This window comes from Petaurus breviceps, unplaced genomic scaffold (genome assembly GCF_028583685.1).
Source record: "Petaurus breviceps papuanus isolate PSGF00001 unplaced genomic scaffold, PetGlider_PUasm1.0 220, whole genome shotgun sequence".
In the NCBI taxonomy this organism is placed as follows: Eukaryota; Metazoa; Chordata; class Mammalia; order Diprotodontia; family Petauridae; genus Petaurus; species Petaurus breviceps.
This window is the reverse complement of record NW_027185876.1, coordinates 21,347,033-21,364,533: the sequence shown is the minus strand read 5'-3', so window position 1 is coordinate 21,364,533 and position 17,501 is coordinate 21,347,033. Positions and strand designations below refer to the sequence as shown.

The 17,501-nt window shown below is 39.2% G+C and overlaps 1 protein-coding gene across 1 annotated transcript in view; it reads right to left on the bottom strand.

The window, feature by feature from the left end:
- The window catches only part of TBX19 (T-box transcription factor 19), a 38,153-nt gene that overhangs the window by 4,058 nt on the left and 16,594 nt on the right, over positions 1 to 17,501 (bottom strand). Inside the window, exons 2-6 of the mRNA XM_069094727.1 lie at positions 11,646 to 11,910; positions 7,713 to 7,847; positions 5,992 to 6,053; positions 3,703 to 3,764; positions 1,387 to 1,575 (exon numbers count right to left, since the gene is read on the bottom strand). Coding sequence (XP_068950828.1) covers positions 1,387 to 1,575; positions 3,703 to 3,764; positions 5,992 to 6,053; positions 7,713 to 7,847; positions 11,646 to 11,906 — 709 coding nt within the window. The 5' untranslated portion in view covers positions 11,907 to 11,910. The remainder of the gene's footprint in view (positions 1 to 1,386; positions 1,576 to 3,702; positions 3,765 to 5,991; positions 6,054 to 7,712; positions 7,848 to 11,645; positions 11,911 to 17,501) is intronic.

The following is a 17,501-nucleotide window of genomic DNA, read 5'->3' as shown; positions in this document are numbered from 1 at the left end:
GTAACAATTTAGATTAGGTTGTGGTGCTACTATTGCTACACTTTCTGAGTTTTAGCTAGTCACTCTATGAGAGTAACCAGCAAAGCAGGGAGCAGCAGACCAATGTCTAAGAGATGGGGATTTTTTTTTTAAGCAGAAGATAGCTATTGGAGATCCCATGTTTGTGGAAGTATAATAGTATCCATCAAGGAAAGCAAGACAAAAGTACCTAAATTTTGGTGTTCTTGCTTGTATTCTCCAGCATTCTGGAATAGAGAAGGGTAAAAATATTGGATATCAAGCCCAAGGTCTTGGGTTAGACTCTTAGCTCTGTCAATTATTTTGTTACCTTGGGCAAATCACTTCACGTCCCCAAGGTTCAGTTGTGAAATGAAAGAGTTGAACTGGGGGACCTCCAAGTTATCTTCAGCTTCTAAGTCTATGGTCTTAGGTCAGAGAAGAAAGAGCTCTGCTTTTGAAGTCATAATATTCATTTTACATGAGGATGTAACCTCTCTGAACCTCATTTCCCTTACCTCTGAAATGGGGACAGTAACATTTTCACTACATTTTTTTAAAATCTTCCTTTATTAACCTTGAAACACTATATAAATGTGAGTTACTAATATCAACACCATTGTCTTACAGATGGAAAGAATATTGAAGGAGATTCTGACTTTCAAGAAAGTATAAGACCCAGGAAGAAATGCAAAAGATGGGTGCACATGAATCAAGCCAAGACTGAGACATTCAATGGGTCTGGTTCCCCCCAGAGACCATCTTAAGAGACTGCCAATGATGAAGCCCAAACTTTTAGGTTCTTGCTATTCAATGTAGCCATAGAAGAGATACATAATGAATTAAATAGGATTGTTCCATGACTCAGTCAAATGCATCCTGAAAACTACCCAAAGCATAGTCCTTTACTTGGACTTAGGAAAATATGGGTTCAAATCCCATCATGAGACCATGAGCAAATCACTTAGGCTCTCTGAATTGCAGTCTCTGCAAATGCAAAACAGGAATGATGCCGGTAGTGCTTATCTCACAGTTGCTGTGAGGATTAAATGAAATAATGTATATAAAGTACTTTGCAAATCTCAAAGAAGCTTTAAATAATTATCAGTTATGATTATTGCTATTATCATTGATGTCAGCCAACCTAGAGCAAGGCTGTTCACAATCAAAAAAAGATAAACGATAGATAATTCTCCAAATATTTTGAGCAAAATTATAGGTGAGGTTTTTCAGAATAATCATATCTGACCAAATATAGATATGCATTTTTTTTGCTGGAAAAAATACCAGGTAGGGGGTGAGGGAGGAAGCTGCTACTTCAGTCTTCCTTCATACCACGCATTTGTTTCACCCCCATTGCCCATGGGCAATATTAGCAGAGTCACACACCTGTGGAAGAATGGTTTCTATGCATGTAGGGAGGAGGGTAGGGAGCTGCCCTGTGTCCATGGAGACCAGAGTAGTGATCACAGCCATGGTGGGAGTGGGGAGCAGCCAAGGGCAGAGGAGCAGGGTACTGGTAGTTGGAGTTTCCTGATGTGCACATGGCATCTGGATTAGAAATGAGCCAGCCTCCCACTGGAAGAAACAGAGAAATAAGACAAAAAATATTTTAGCCCCCAAATTAGATAGCAAGTTATATAATAATTCAATTTAGCACACATTTGTTGGGAGGAAAGAGAGATGGGAGAGTTGGGAGGGTGAGGTATGAACTGTGTTCTCTCCCATTGCATGGTTAGGTGAACAGGGTCCCTTGTCTTCATGTATCTCACAAGTTACATTTATGATTATATGTTTCTCTGTGTCAGTTACCCAATTCCACCAACTCCTTTATTGGCAAATAAAATCCAGTGTGAGAATGGCCCAATGCTCTTCATCTGCCCTCCCCACCAAATCGGAAGGATTCCTTCGGACCAGTCCTAAACAATCAAAATATCAATGTCACTTCACAAGTAAGCTCATTGTAATAAAAATATTGAGCCACCTCTGACGTGAGCCAAGCAAACCAGATAAAACACTCAGCTCTCTAAGAGAAACTTGGGAGACATATTGTAAAATGCTTTGCTTAGATCAGTGAAACACAGATAATAGAGGATCTTTTAATGTTTCTGCACAGTAGATAGGACTTTCATGAGAGCTACAATATATACAAGGGTGTGTGTGTGTGTGTGTGTGTGTGTGTGTGTGTGTGTGTGTGTGTGTAAAATATAAATATATCATCTCTTTAGAAAATATCCATCTCTGGAGATGTCTTTAAGACTGTGCTGTCACTTCTGGAGTGGTATTACAGCTATAATTAAATGGCCACTGTGTTTTAAGACAAGAAGTGAAGAAAGCCACAACTGTGTTCACCCAAGTGATCTCCTAGAATGTACTTCCTTCTTCATTTCTGCTTGTTGAAATTCTGCTCTTCCTTTAAGAGCCTACCTTGGTACCACTTCTTCCATGAAGCCTTCCTTGATGTTTCCCATTCACCCACCGCCCAGATGAAAATGTCATCTCTCTCCCCAATCTTTTCTGGAGTTATGTATGGATCTTTCCCTTTGCCTCTATCACATTCTACCTTGTATCATATTTATTTGTGTATTTAATGCATCATTTCCCTGTATTTTTGGAATGACCTGTCACAAAAGACAAGCGTCTAGAGGGTCTAGATGAGTGAGTTATGGTGACAATTAAAAAAGAGATGAAGCAGGAATCTGTGAATCTTTGGGGCATCCTCAATCCAGAAATTATATTGTTAGTACTAAATAAAGGAAGGACTTCTAGGGGTTTCAGCACAAAGAGGGAGTTCTCAGTATGAAGTCTTATGACTCCAGACTCTGAGAGAGGACAGGAAGGAAATCAAAGGCATCAGGGAGAATTTCCAAGTGATCCTGGGACTTAAGAATTCTCCCAGCAATCATCCAGGAAGTCAATGCTTCTCATTACAGTCATTGGGACCGGGAATGCTTTCCACTACCTGGTGAAACTATTCCTTTTCCTTTCTCTGTTATTTGGATATTTGGTGGTGAAGTGGGAAGCTATGGAGGGGTGGGAGGGTGAGGTGGGCCAGAATGCTAGGAAGCATAACTGGAGCAGCTTGACTTAAGTATTATGACCCTCTTCGTGGATTGACCAGAAAGTCAAATTTTGGGTCCTGGGTTCAGGACTAGTGTTGAAATAGCAAAAGCAGAGAAAGCAGAAGGGACCCCCTAGAAATCACTTCAAGGACTCTAAATTCCATCACCATGTAATCTTTTGAGTCCAGGGTACTTAGCCTGGAGTCCATAAACTTTTGTTTAATACTTTGATAACTACATTCCAATGTGATTGGCTTCCTTTCTAATGTCATATATCTGATTTTATGCATTTAAAAATCTTATTCTGATGACGGGTTCATAGGCTTCCCTGGTTCATAGGTTGTTGAAAAGGTCCATGACATAAAGAATGTCCATGACATAAAGAGTCCCCACTTTAAACAGTAATATTGTCAGGGTCTCTCATGTAAGTAATTTTTGCTCCCAGACCCTGATTAATATTCAAGAAGACAAAACTCTGAACATCACTAGGAGTTTGAGAAAAAATATAAATTTCCATTAAATTGACAAAGTACCAATCTGGGCCCTGTTGGAAGGTTTCACTTAACCTTAATCAAACCAATTTATTGGAGAATTCCTCTTGAATACCCTTACCCATCACTCATAAACATTCTATGAAACTTACAGTGGGAGTATGTAACGTGCTGACCCTCTGGCATAACTTCTGGAGCATCTTTTGGATGGTTTCTGAAAGGAAAAAGAGAGTGATGTCTGATTTCCTCAATTCTTCAGGACATTTTCTAAAAGAAATCATGGTACGCTTTGCCCCCCACCCTTTATCAATAAGCCAAACATTCCTTCTCTCAGATGCTACTCTCCCACTTCCCCCAACCAAGGCACTTATTTAAGATTTTATGGCCAAAATAGAGCACGTGCAACACTCAGTTATCCACTGACACTTCCATATAAACCGTTACAATCCCAAGGTTCCATCGTCCTCTGTTGCAAGAATTCTCAGTGGAATAGGGAGGATCTCAGAAGCTTTCATCAAGTATGTACTTGTAGCTGATCTTGTAAAAAAAATGACACCATTTGTCAAATGATTTGGTGTTTCTGTGCCCAAGACCTCAGGCAGTTTGCAGCCCAGTTCAGTGCAAAAACATGCAAGAAAAAAATTGCTCAGTATCATGTGACCTCCCTGAAGTTTGACTGCCATGCTTACCTAGCCCTCCTGCCATAATAATCCAAACTGCAATCATGGTTAAAAAGGGGGGGAAGGGGTGGAAGGGGGACAGTTAAGGAACACCAGCCCAGAGGTTCTAGATCTCACTACATTTGTCTAGTGCTGCCTATTGGTTAGCACAAAATGAGGAATGCCTTACTTCCTCATTCAAAAACTTTCAAGGGCTCCCTATTGCTATAAGATAAAATGCAAATTCCTTTTTTCCAGCCTGTTTTCACATTATTCCCCACTGCCAAACTCTCAAAGCTAGCCAAAATTAACTACTTCACCCTAAGCTCATTATGTACTCTCCTGTCTCCATCCATTCCCAAGGGCATCCCCTATGCACCGCCTGGAGAAATCCATTACTTTTCAGCAATGTGCTGTTCAAGTACCATCTCCTCTGTGAATGCAATCTTCATCTCTTCAAGCTAAAAATTCTTTCCTTCATTTTTCCTAGTGTTTTTTGTCTTAATTTCTCCTTTGCCCTTATCAATTCTATCTTGTACCATATGTCACTCTCATAGCACCATGGTATTTTCCTTTTTTTTTTTTTTTTACCCATAGTGCCCAGCACAGTGCCCTGGGTAGGACTAGGAATGAAGGGTAAAAGTTGTAAAGAGATAGACTTAGATTTGATGTTTTGGGGGTGGGGCATCTTAACAATTGGAGCTGCCCAAAAGCAGAAGGGGGCTGTCTTGGATAGCAGTGGGCTCCCCTTATTGGACGTCTTCAAGTGGAGGCAGGATAGTTACTTACTGATTATGATATAGGGAGGAATTTCTACCTCCCTACCCCCACCCTCAGACATGGTTTGGCTCTTGTAAGGTCCTTGAAGGCAGAAATTGCTTTACTTTTGTCCTTGTAGCTCCAGCACCAAACACGGGGATTGGCACGTAGTAGGAACTTAATGGATGTTTGCTGATTCATTAAATCCCACCCAGCCACCCCACCCCCATTCCCAACACACACACACACACACACACACACACACACACACACACACACACACACACACACAGAGGTAAAGCATAATTTTCCTGCATTGATTTTTGCACAATGTTAAAGAACGACAGACGTAGAATGATATAATCACAGTGGTAAAATGAGCCTTCAAATCCAGAGGTTTATGCAGGCCTTCTGTCTGATTAACATAGACTTCTGAGAATAATACCATTTTTAAAACAGAAAGAGAAAATCCAATTAACAAACTCCTTTATTTTATAGATGAAGAAACAGAGGTCCAGAGAAGTTACGTCATTTGCCCAATGTCATACAGCAGAAAAGGGTGTCAGAGTTCATTTGGAGTTTCAATGCTTAGTCTACTACATTATGCTACCTCCCATTACCCAAGTTTTCTAGGCAATTGATGCAAATTAGGACTAATTGAGTAAAAATGGAATTCAAAAATCTGAGTTATATAATATTTTAAATTTATTTTTACCACTGTCAAATGCCTACTTGGATACTCAAATGAGACTAACAAAGTATTTCCAAGTAGAAGTCTTGGTCTCTCATCAGGGCAAAAGTAAAAAAAATCTGTAATTACCACATCAGTAATTTATATGTAAATGAGGGCTTTAAAGTACTTGAAAGTACTCTTAAACCACATTGATATCTAACTAGTTTAGCAAGCCCTTTTTTCATAGAGAGTACAAAAGTAAGACTCAAGATGCTCCCTGTCAAAAATAATCACAGTCTACATTTGCAGAATTTAAACATGAGATTTCCTTGCAATTGACGTCTACTCACCTTTCCTTGGCATCCAAGAAGGCTTTGGCAAATGGATTATACTTGATTTTGAGCGCTGTTATCTTGGATTTGCAAAAACAACCAGCATTAGTGGAAATGATAATAACAACAATGATACATGTTTATATAACACTAATTATACGTCATTATATGATTTACAATTATCATTTCATTTGATTCTCACAACAACCCAGGAAAGGCAGGTGCTATTATTTTCCACACTTAACAGTTAAGAAGGCTTCAGAAATAAAATGACTTGTCCAAGGTCACACAACTAGTATGTGTCTGAGGTTAGATTTGAACTCAGGACTTCCTAACTCCAGGCCCTGAACGCTATTCACCAGCTGCCTATGCTAGAATAAGGCACAAAAAGAGTATTCACTCTTATGAACTACTGCAAAACTAACTTTCAGCTTCCTCCCTTATCAAATACCTTCTCTCCAGCCTGCATAGGATCCTACCAAATCCATAATGTTTGGGAAAGGGCAGTGGGGGAGTATGATAATTCAACGTAGGGGAAGAACCAGTGGGAAGAGAAAGTCTGGACACTGGAAGTCTTAGCTGAACTCTATTTTGTATTTCTTCTTTTTTTTCCTTTTCTTTTCTTTTTTTTTTTTTTTTGGTAGATAAATGTCCCTGCTTTGAGCTCAGCAATTGCTCGGGTTTGATTGAGTAAAGTGATTAGATACTACAGTGAAAAACACCCAAACAAGAATAGCTGTTGTATGGATAAGAGATTAGCACTAGCAGGACCTTGAACAATGAAAACAGGGACCATGTAACTTTTAAACAGGCCAGGCCTCTACACCAGGGTTTCTTAATCTGGAATATGTGAACTTGTTTTGTTAAAATATTTTGATATCTGCATTTCAATATAATTGGCTCCCTTTATAATCCTAAATATTTTTTTTTTATATTTAGAGACATTATTCTGAGGAGAGATCAATAGGCTTCACCAGTCTGCTTGCCAAAGGGATCCAGGACACAAGATTAAAGACCCTTCTTCTATGCTGTGTCTAACAAAAGTATTGTGAATTTAATTGAAACCAGGCAGATGCCCAGACTGGGGAAGGGTTTAGTTAAGACTCATGCCCTCTAAGAATCTGAAGCCTTAGAAGGGACCTAGAACATGTGTGTTCTCTTGAGAAGTCAGAAATCAAGGCCTATCTTGAAATCAAATAGTCACTGCACTGAAATGGGAAGCACCCACAGCTAGAGTCCCTATTCATTCATCTCTGCACTTATTTGCTAACCTTCAGGGGCCAAAAAGTCACTATGCAATATTATTTACAAATATGATGACTAATGGAGGTTGCCTTTGACCAACAAATCAAAATGAAAGGGAAAGCTTTAGACCACGATCTAGAAATACTGTCATTTTAGAAACCTACTTACTCAAGGACCTGTGATTTCCTAGGCATGGGCATTTCCTCCATTGACACAGAACTCAATCTTTAGATAGACAGTCAGTGTGGAAAAAGTCACCACCTGTGACCAATCTTCTGGTGATGAACTTTTCCTCATTTGACTAGGTTGGCCCTCAAGAAAGACATATGAGCTATCAACAACCCAAAGTGAAATGCTAGCTTGGTTGGACCTGCCAGACCTTACCTTTAGCTGTCACAGACTTTGGGAACATAGAGGTGCCTTTGCCCCATGATGTAGCATCACCACTAAGGGCCAACATGTAAAGAAAAGGGATCCAGACTGAATTCACTTACCTCCTCATTCTGATAGGCAGTCACAGCTATGAACTGAGTTTCAGGAAAGGAGCAATTCATCACCATCCGGTGGGTACTGCCAACCCGAACAACGTGAACCTGGGGTTCATATTTATGCAGAGAGTTCAGCATTATCTGTTAGAGAAAAAGAGAGAGGGAAAGAGAGGGTCAAGGAAGAAAAACAGAAAAGTAAGAACTGCAAACTGTCCTGCCATGAGCAAGGAACCTCCCTTGGATCACTCATACCCTTCACCAATAGCAGTAGTAGGTTGAGAAGGGAATTTCCATTCAAAGCCATTAGTGGTGAAGGTCTCACTTGTGCTAAGCTACATTTCCCTCACAGCACTTAATCATTAAAATGACCTTGCAAATAACTGGTCTTTTCAGGCAAGTAACAGCATTTTTTTTTTTAAAGCAATAGGGGTTAAGTAACTTGTTCAAGGTTACACGGCCAGTTATTTCTGGGTGTGGTGCTAAGTATCTGAGCCCAGATTCAATCCCCAGGTCATCTGGACACTGGGAGCCGGTACTCTTACTCACTGAGCCACCTGGCTGCCCCTAAGCAATTGGGGTTAAGTAACTTGCCCAAGGTTATACGGCCAGGTGTTTCTGGGTGTGGTGCTAAGTATCTGAGCCCAGATTCAATCCCCAGGTCATCCCGACACTGGAGCCCGTGCTCTTACTCACTGTGCTACCTGGCTGCCTCTTTTTAAACTTTTTTTTTTTGCTTTTTTGGAGGGCAATTGGGGTTAAGTAACTTGCCCAAGGTTACACGGCTAGTATTTTTGTGTGGGTGTTAAGTGTCTGAGGCAGGAACCGAACTCGGGTCTTCCTTAATCTGGGGCTGACGCTCTACTCACTGCACCACCTAGCCACCCCAAGTAACAGCATTTTTAAAGAGAGGTATAAGGAAGGTCAGTTTCACTTATTTTTTCTCACAGAAGGAAAAAGTCAGGCTCTTAATTTCTTTTATGTTTTTAGTTACTGGAAGGCAGCTAAGTGACTTAGTAGATAGAGTATTGGGCTTAAAGTGAGGAAGATCTGATTTCAAGTATGACTTCAAGCAGTTAACCTCTGTCTGCCTTAGTTTCCCCAACTATAAACTAGGGATCATAAGAACCCCTACCTCACAGGGCTGTTGTAAGGATCATTTTGTTTTATTCTGTAGCATAATTGGAAGAAAAGCACTGGGGCTAAGAGTCAGACTTTTACCTCCTTGAGACTGGAGACTGGGTGGTACAGTGAGTGGGTTTAGGAAAAGCTAGGTTCAAATCTGACCTCAGCTACTAGCTGTGTGATCCTAGATAACTCATTTAATCTCTCTTTGCTTCTGTCTCTTCCATGGCAAAATGAAGATCATAATAGCACTATAGGTGGGTGTGAGAATAAAATGAGATAACATTTATAAAGCATACAGTGGGTGCTATATAAATGCTCATTTCCTGCCTTTGGGGTCAGCAATAGTTTCATTTTTCATCTTTTGTTGGCACAATGCCTCATACATGGTGGCTGCCTAATTAATGTTTATTGAGTTGAATCGATGCATACTTTATTAATATTGAACATTATTATTAAAGCTTGGCCCACTACACCTATTCCTTAGCCTTACCTGTTACATCCTAGGAAATCAGTGTTTAAGTAAATAGAATTGGGGTAGCTAGGAGTACAGTGAATAGAGCACCTGCCCTGGAATCAGGAGGACCTGAGTTCAAATCAGGCCTCAGACACTTAACACTTATTAGCCATGTGACCTTGGGCAAGTCACTTACCCCAATTGCCCTGCCTTCCCTTTTCCAAAAAGCAAAAAAAAAAAAATAATTTAAAAAAAGAAAATAGAATCAAAGATTCAGGGCTGGATAATGTGAGAATGTATTCAAAATGAATGTATATGTAGAGCCTATATCACATTGTACACCATCTTGGAGAAGGGGGAGGGGTGAGAAGGGCAGAAAATTTAGAACTCAAAATCTTATGGAAGTGAATGTTGAAAACTAAAAAATAATTAATTAATTTTTTAAAATTAATTTTAAAAAATTCAAGGCTGGAAGGGACCTTAAAAGTCATCTAATCTAACCCCCTTTCTATTACAGATAAAGAAACAGAGCTGACTTGTCTAAAGTCACACTCACACTCACACACACACTCACACTCACACTCACACATATTTTTGGTAGTCAGGGAATTGTAATGGAGCTGGAGGAAAATAGTGTAGGAGAATGGACGTTAGGAGACCTAGATAAAAGTCTAACCTCTGCCACTTATTGGTTCAAAACCTTTAGCAAAGCAATTAACCTTCCTGAACCTCATTTTCCCACATTTGTAAAGTGTATGGGGAGGAGGGAAAGAGTTGAACTAGATTGAATTGAATTGGATTAGATTCAACAAACATTTATTAATCTCTTATTTAAAATTCTAAAATATTTTTTAACTTTTTATTTAAATTTTAAATGACATTTTATTTTTCTCAATTACATGTAAAAACAATTTTAACATTCTTTGGTTGTTTTTTATTATGTTTTGAATTCCAAATTCTATCCCTCCCTAAGAGACAGTAAGCAATCTGATATGGGTTATATATGTACAATCATATAAAACATTTCCATGTTAGTCATTTTGTGCAAGAAAATTCAATAAAAAGGAAGATTATTAATCTCTTGGTTTTTGATCTTTATGAGGTAGGCACTGGTCCAAATGATGGGGAAATGAAGACAAAAAAAATAGTAGTCTCTACCCTGTAGGAGAGAGCTTATTTTCTATTGAGGGTGAGAGGGAATAAAAGACACAATTAAATGTAATTTGAGGGAAGAGAAAGGATGCTAACAGCTAGGATGGCTTTCCCCCTGAAAAGGATGAGCCATAACTCAGACAGGCCACTGGGACTCTGCCCCGGGGCACCAAAATTTAGAAAGTGCTGATAAAACTTGTACTCCTTTTAGCAGATAGAAGCAGCAGAGTTTAGCACCTAGGGAAAAACAATCCATTAAATAATAATAATAATCCATTAAAATAAGTAGCTACCATATGGTAGCCTCCTCTTCCTCCCAACACAACAGCTCCCAGTCAACCTCCAAGCAGTGGTCTCTGCCCACAGGGTAGGTAGCCTACTCCCTGAGACTCTCTCTAGGTCTCTTCCATACACACATATACACAAGTACATGTATGTGTGAGTACACACACATGCCTGCCCGCTGCCTTATGCACCATGGTCTAAGGTCTTTCTACTGCCACCAACTTGTCCCCTGTATGTTTTATTGTATCTTTGCCCCAGATACTATAATCTCTGGTCAGGACTCTTTATCGCCAATAGACAACATGGTCTCCATTTTTTTATTTCAATGGAGCCTCACATTCCTGATGTTGTTTAATCACTTTTCAAACAGACACACACACAAATCTGTTTCTAGCACTTTGATAACCTTAAAGAGAACATTCCTGATTTAGGGATGTTTGTTTAGGGTTTTTTTTTTCTTTTTCTTCTTCTAAAAACCAAAGCTGATTGAATATTCTATTGATAATTATCCAAAGTGAAAGCTGTAATTATTTCATTCAGGGGCGGCTTTTTATTAAGGTACTTACCTATTGCCAACACACCACTTATACAAAAACACAAGAGGAATAACAAAACTCTAATATTCACAATGTTTTCCCCCTCATCTGAAGTCCTGTATAAAAGCCTTAGTACACAAGACAAAACTATGAAAAGAGGCCCCCATGATTAAGTAAACTACTGCACTACACCCCTCTCTCTCACTCTCTCTTAACATCTGAAAGTCCATTAAAATCTGAAAGCACCAATTAAGAGCTATTTATTCCTGTTTACATTTGGACTCCAGGGAATAATTGGCTTCTGTGGAATAAGAGCCCTGTGAGGGTCGCTCTAATTGCCTAAATGCACCCTTGATATTTCTTGATTGGTGACTCTTGCAGTCCTACCTGCCCACCTCCGCTGACTTTGTTGGTAAGCTTCACTTTGCTGAAGGAGATGGGGGCTTTCATCCAGTGGGCACCAAAGTTGGGAGAATCAGGGTGGATATAGACGCAACTGTGGTTGGAGGCTTCTGGTTTGCCAGCTGGCACCCATTCACCATTGACATATTTCCACCGGTGACTGTCAGTTGGAGTGAAGTCTAGCAGGAAGGAGTACATGGCATTGGGATCCAACCCAGTTACACTGATCTTCAAGACAGGAAACATTCGTCTTCAAGAGAACAGAAAAGCATAAAATGTTAGAGAAGGAACTTTATGGGTTCATAAAATTAGAGCTGAAGGAACTTTGGAGGAAATCTAGTCCAGTGGTATCAAGGTCAAATAGAAATAGAAACTACAAAATCCTATATAAGGATCCCTGCAACCCCATACTGACTCGGTTTTATTGTTTATGTTTTATTGTATTTTTATGGTTTTTTGTTAACTATTTCCCAATTACATTTTAATCTGGCTCTGGCGAGGCTTGGGAAAGATGCTCTAAATGGACTCTTGATATCTCTGATCTAATTCAACCCATTCATTTTAAAGATGGGGAAATGGAGGAGTTAGGAACTTTTTCATAGTCACACCACTACTTAAGTGCTCAACTGGGATTAGAACCCAGAGCTGTGATGTGTTAAACCACGCTCATTCCCACATCATGCTGTCTCAAGTCAGAAGTTCTAACAGCATGATATACTCTGGTATCATGTCTTTGGGGAGGGTTCACAAATTTTTTTGTTGTTGTTTTTAATAGAAATAAGCTTTAAAAATATATTTCTTTTAAACTGCTAACAGTGCTTTTTAAATGAAAAAATAGGCTCCTTGTTCTGTTCTTTTATTTACTGGTTCATTAAAATTTTAATTTATATTTTAAGATGTAAAAGTAAGTCATTTATGCTATTTGTTTATTGGATAACTAGGTGGTGTAGTGGATTGAGTGAGGGCCTGGGATCAGGGAGACTAGAGTTCCAAATCTGATCTCAGACACTTAGTAGCTGTGTAACTCTTGGCAGATCACATAACCCTATTTGTCTCAGTTTCCTCATCTGTAAAATGAGTTGGAGAAGGCAATGGCAAACTACTTCAAGAATGTGGAACATGACTCAACAACCACCAACACTAACAGCTTATTTTGTTTTTAGGAAATGTAAGAGAGATGAACATTGTAAACTAAGAACTGAATTCAGGAAATATAAAAGGCATATTGGCTGTAAGCTGAGAAAGTAGCAAATATAGTAGCAAAGAAAGTGAATTTGGCAAAAAATGAACAATCACCAAATCAAATCTAAAAATCTTGGGAAAAAAGTATTTTCCCCAAATAATATGAGAATGAAGGACTCACAGAATACTATAACAGCATAACAAAAAAAAGAAAAGTAAGAAAGAAAAGAGAAACATAACATGTAAAGTACCTTTTTTTTTTTGCTTTTTGGAGGGCAATTGGGTTTCAGTAACTTGCCCAAGATCACACAGTAAAGTAACTTCTTATTCAGCTGTAACAAATAATATACATAAAGTCATGGTGCACTTGACCAATTTTCTCTTTTTTTTAGACTCAATTTGTGATTTTTTTTCAGTGCAGAAAACTTCCAGCATGGAAATTCCTTCCACCAATGCAGAATGGCAATTTGTCTGAACGTTGGACAGCTGCCTAGGGTAAGGAAAAGATGTCACTTGCCTGGTGTCACACAGTCAAATGGCCCCAGTCTTCATCACTCTGAGGCTAAACCTTCCGCCTAGCTACCTCTCTTGGGTACATTTAGTGGCCCTAATAGTAATTATGCATAGCATTCACTATGTTCCAGGCACTACGCTTAGCATTTTACAATTATTATCTAATTCGATTTTCACAACAACCCTATTGTGGTACTATTATTAGCCCCACTTTACAGAAGGGGAAACTGAGGCAGACAAAGGTTAAATGACTGGACCAGATCACACAGCTAGGAAGTGTCTGAGACCAGATTTGATATTGAAGCTTTTCTGACTCCAGACCCAGTGTTCTGTGCACTATGTTGCCAGCTCGCTGTCTCTTAAGGATGAAATAATTTAGATCTGATACTTAGCTATACCCACGTAGTTTGAAATTTATGTGGGAAAAATGGAGCTTTTTAAAAGCTAGAGATATTTTTTGTTGTCTTTTTAATCCCTTGCAATAACAGAGTGCCCAACAGATAAATATCTAAGTCCTCAGATGGTCCTCATGGTCTAAATCAATCCTGAGGAGATGCCAATGGGACAAGTTGGTGTGATTCAGGGGGAAAATATGGTCAAACATCATTGAAAAAATGCCATGAAAAGTGAGTCTTGGTCACAAGCCCTGGAAAAGCTTACCAAGATGGAAAAGAGGGGTAGGGGGCATATACTTTGGGTCATAGGTTGGGAGAATCCTTAGATGTCATCTGATTAAACCTCTCATTGGGAACAACTCCTAGACAGGTAAAGTAACTTGCCCAAGGTAGCAATTGATAGTGTTGGAATTCATACCCAGATCTTTAACACTAAATTCAGCATCCCTTCTCCTGCTTCTAGATTTTCACCCAGTAAAGAGATTCAAGGGCATAAGGCCTGCTGCCATAGCTATGGATTTCAGTACTTATACCCTAAGAGGACTGTCCTACCCATTTTGATATCTTTTTACCCATAATACACAACCAGTGCTTGGCATGTTTGTTGAAGGGAGTTGAATTGGCCTTATGTCCCTTACTAGAATTCAAGCTTCTTAAGGATAGGGAGTATGTCATGCTGCTCAGTAGATAGGTCAATGTGCCTGAAGTCAGGAAGACTCATCTTTCTAAGTTTAAATCCAGCCTCAGACATGTACTAGTTGTGTGACCCTGGGCAAGTCACTTAACCCTGATTGCCTCAGTTTCCTCATCTGTAAAGAGAGCTGGAAAAGGAAATGGTAAACCACTCTAGTATCTTTGCTGTCAAAAGTTGTCAAGAAGAGTCAGATATGACTGAAAAACAATTAAACAACAACATCCCCTTCACCCTCAATGACTAGTAAAGTTCTTCACGAAGAGAGTGGTCAGTGTTCATTGAACTAAATTTTGTTGTAAACTGTGGAAGCCTATTCTACTGAAATGTATATGAGACTGTCCTTAACAATGAGTCCCCAACAGCACTGGGAATATCCACAGAGATGACTCTCAATCTTTGACTCATTATCTGAAGTTCATTGAGGCAGACTTTGTCAAGTTCTGGTCTCTCTCTTAGAATCAATGTCATTGCATGTTAAATTGGAAAGGACCTAAGAGGCTGCATATTCCAAATTCCCATTCAGTTTACTACTCACTAGCTTCTGAGAGGTAAAGATGAGAAGATGGCATATTCCAGGCATGAGGGAACAGCAAAGGAACAGATGTGAAAGATGGAGTGCCCTGTGCGAGAAGCATCAGGAAAAACACTTAGGACTTTTTATAAAGTATGTGAAGGGAAGTATTGTACAAGGAGGTTAGAGAGAGACATTGGAGCCAGACTGTGAGAGGAGCTATCAGAGGAAGAGAATGGAATGTTACCAGTAACTCCCAGAGAGACCTTCCAGGAAGCAACCTGGCATAGACAAATAAATCTTGGAGGATAGAATTGATGCAAAGGAGCAATCTCCATCTTCTCCCCTTGTTAAATTTTCACCTAAAGTAGCTCAGTAAGTTACAAAGTATCTTACTGTAATTATCTCTAGATACAAAAATATTCCAATGGGAAGGTCTCAACTCTTTATGGTTCAGACAAGTCCTTTTTAATAGTAGATAAGATTTTTCCTTGCTTTGAGTCTTATGAACCTGAGTGCTTGTAAGGGGAGCTAGTAGCTACACGCAGGTAAGTGCCAGATACAGTCATTCTCATGTTCCACCTGGGTGGGGAATGAGAGGTTTGCAAAGTGTGTTCATGTCAAAAAGGAGTCTCTGACACAAGGGTGGGTTATATTTGTCTAAAGCTAAAGGCTTATTAGAGTAGATGACTTCGTGTTCTTGTCACAATTTTCTAAACTGTTATAATGCTACCTTAAAATTATGTAGTGGCCCAAATCAAGACAAGTGAAAGCTGGTCTGTGGTATATGATATTGTAGAAATGGAGAGGAATGGTCTGAGCCATTAGGGTCATAGTGTGTCTTCCTAATGGAGGAAGAGGAGAAGCCCCAGGGAAGGATCTCATCTAGAAGTCTGTGATCCAGGTTCAACATTAATAACCTACAGGGAAGGTTTAATATAAGAACCTGAAAGGTTCCTCTCCTATTCCCACTTCCCATTATGGTTATAAAAACAACTTTGCGTTTAAAAAGTTTGTCTCTTGGGAGGCTAGGTGGTGCAGTGAATAGAGCACTGGCCCTAGAGTCAGGAGGACCTGAATTCAAATCCAGCCTCAGACACTTGATACACTAGCCATGTGACCTTGGGCAAGTCAGTTAACCCCAATTACCCTGCCCTTCCCACTCGAAATGCAAAAAAAAAAAAAAAGTTTGTCTCTGTGAAGACACAAATGAATCAACACTGATGAACTCAGGAGAGCAAGACTGAACTCACACATATAGAACAGGCAACATCATCCATGGTACACTTGGAGGAAATCCAGGAAAGGCATATATCTACCTCAAGACGTTTCCTCTGGGTTATCACTGTTATTTATTTCTTTCAAGGAATCTTGAATAATGTGAATGAATACAAGGGAGATAACTTTGTGGAAGAGAGTCTTTTAGGTAGCATTTTGCTCTACCAAATAAAATATCTTTTTAAATGCTCAACAAACAATTAGGACACTAGGATCTTGTATTCTTCAAATCTTTCTATCAATTATGTAATGGTAAAGATGTGATCTCATTTTCAAAATTGTGCCTGTTCCCTTAGCAAAGATACCCTAAATTTATAGAATATTCCCACAAGAAAGAGAGAGAGAGAGTGACAGAGACAGACAGAGAGATACAGAGATGGGAAAGCAGGCAAATAAGTCAGTAGTTGATGAAATGGACTTGTTTGCCTCAATTCAACATTAACAAGGCCTAAGATTTTTTCCCACACCTTTTGAGTCTATCCCCCCATCAGATGTTTCCTTCAACATCCTCACAACTAATTATTGTGGAAAAAAAAGACTAAGGAGGAATGTAGTCACTATCTTTAAGTATTTGAATGACTGTCCAATGAAAGATGGTTTTGACCTACTCTATTTAGCTCTAGAGCAAAAGCATCAAACTCATGGCCAGTAGGCCACTTCCTGAATGTGGCCCAAACCAGATTAAAATACAATTCAGAAATGTTTAAAACAAAAGAAATTAAAATGTAACATAGGTAAGATTATGGTTTTCTAAGTCAATATATAGCCCACAGAGGGTCCATTCCTATTTTAGTTGGACACTACTCCTCTAGAGGACAAAATTAGGACCACTGGATAGAAAATGAAGACAGATTTTTGCTCAATATAAAGAGAAGTTTTCAAATAAATGGAGGTGTCCAACAGTGAAATGGGTTGCCTCTGCAGGTAGTGAGATCCACATTGTTGTTGATGATGATCCTTCACATGAGAGGATCAATGAACAGGAAGGTAATGTCTAGACTTGAAACTGAATTGGATTTAAGTGAGGCAGGAATGTGCAAAGTCATTAGTCTTACTCTCTCTTCCAGAGTCATCAGAGTCCAGTGGCAAGATATAAGTCAAGATGACTGGTGATGGCCCCATGCCCCACATCAGGTAAAGAATAAATGATCTTTTTTTCAGGAATATTATAGAAGGGTTTCTTACATTGGATAGAAGTATGAACTATATGATAGATAGATAGATAGATAGATAGATAGATAGATAGATAGATAGATAGATAGATAGAT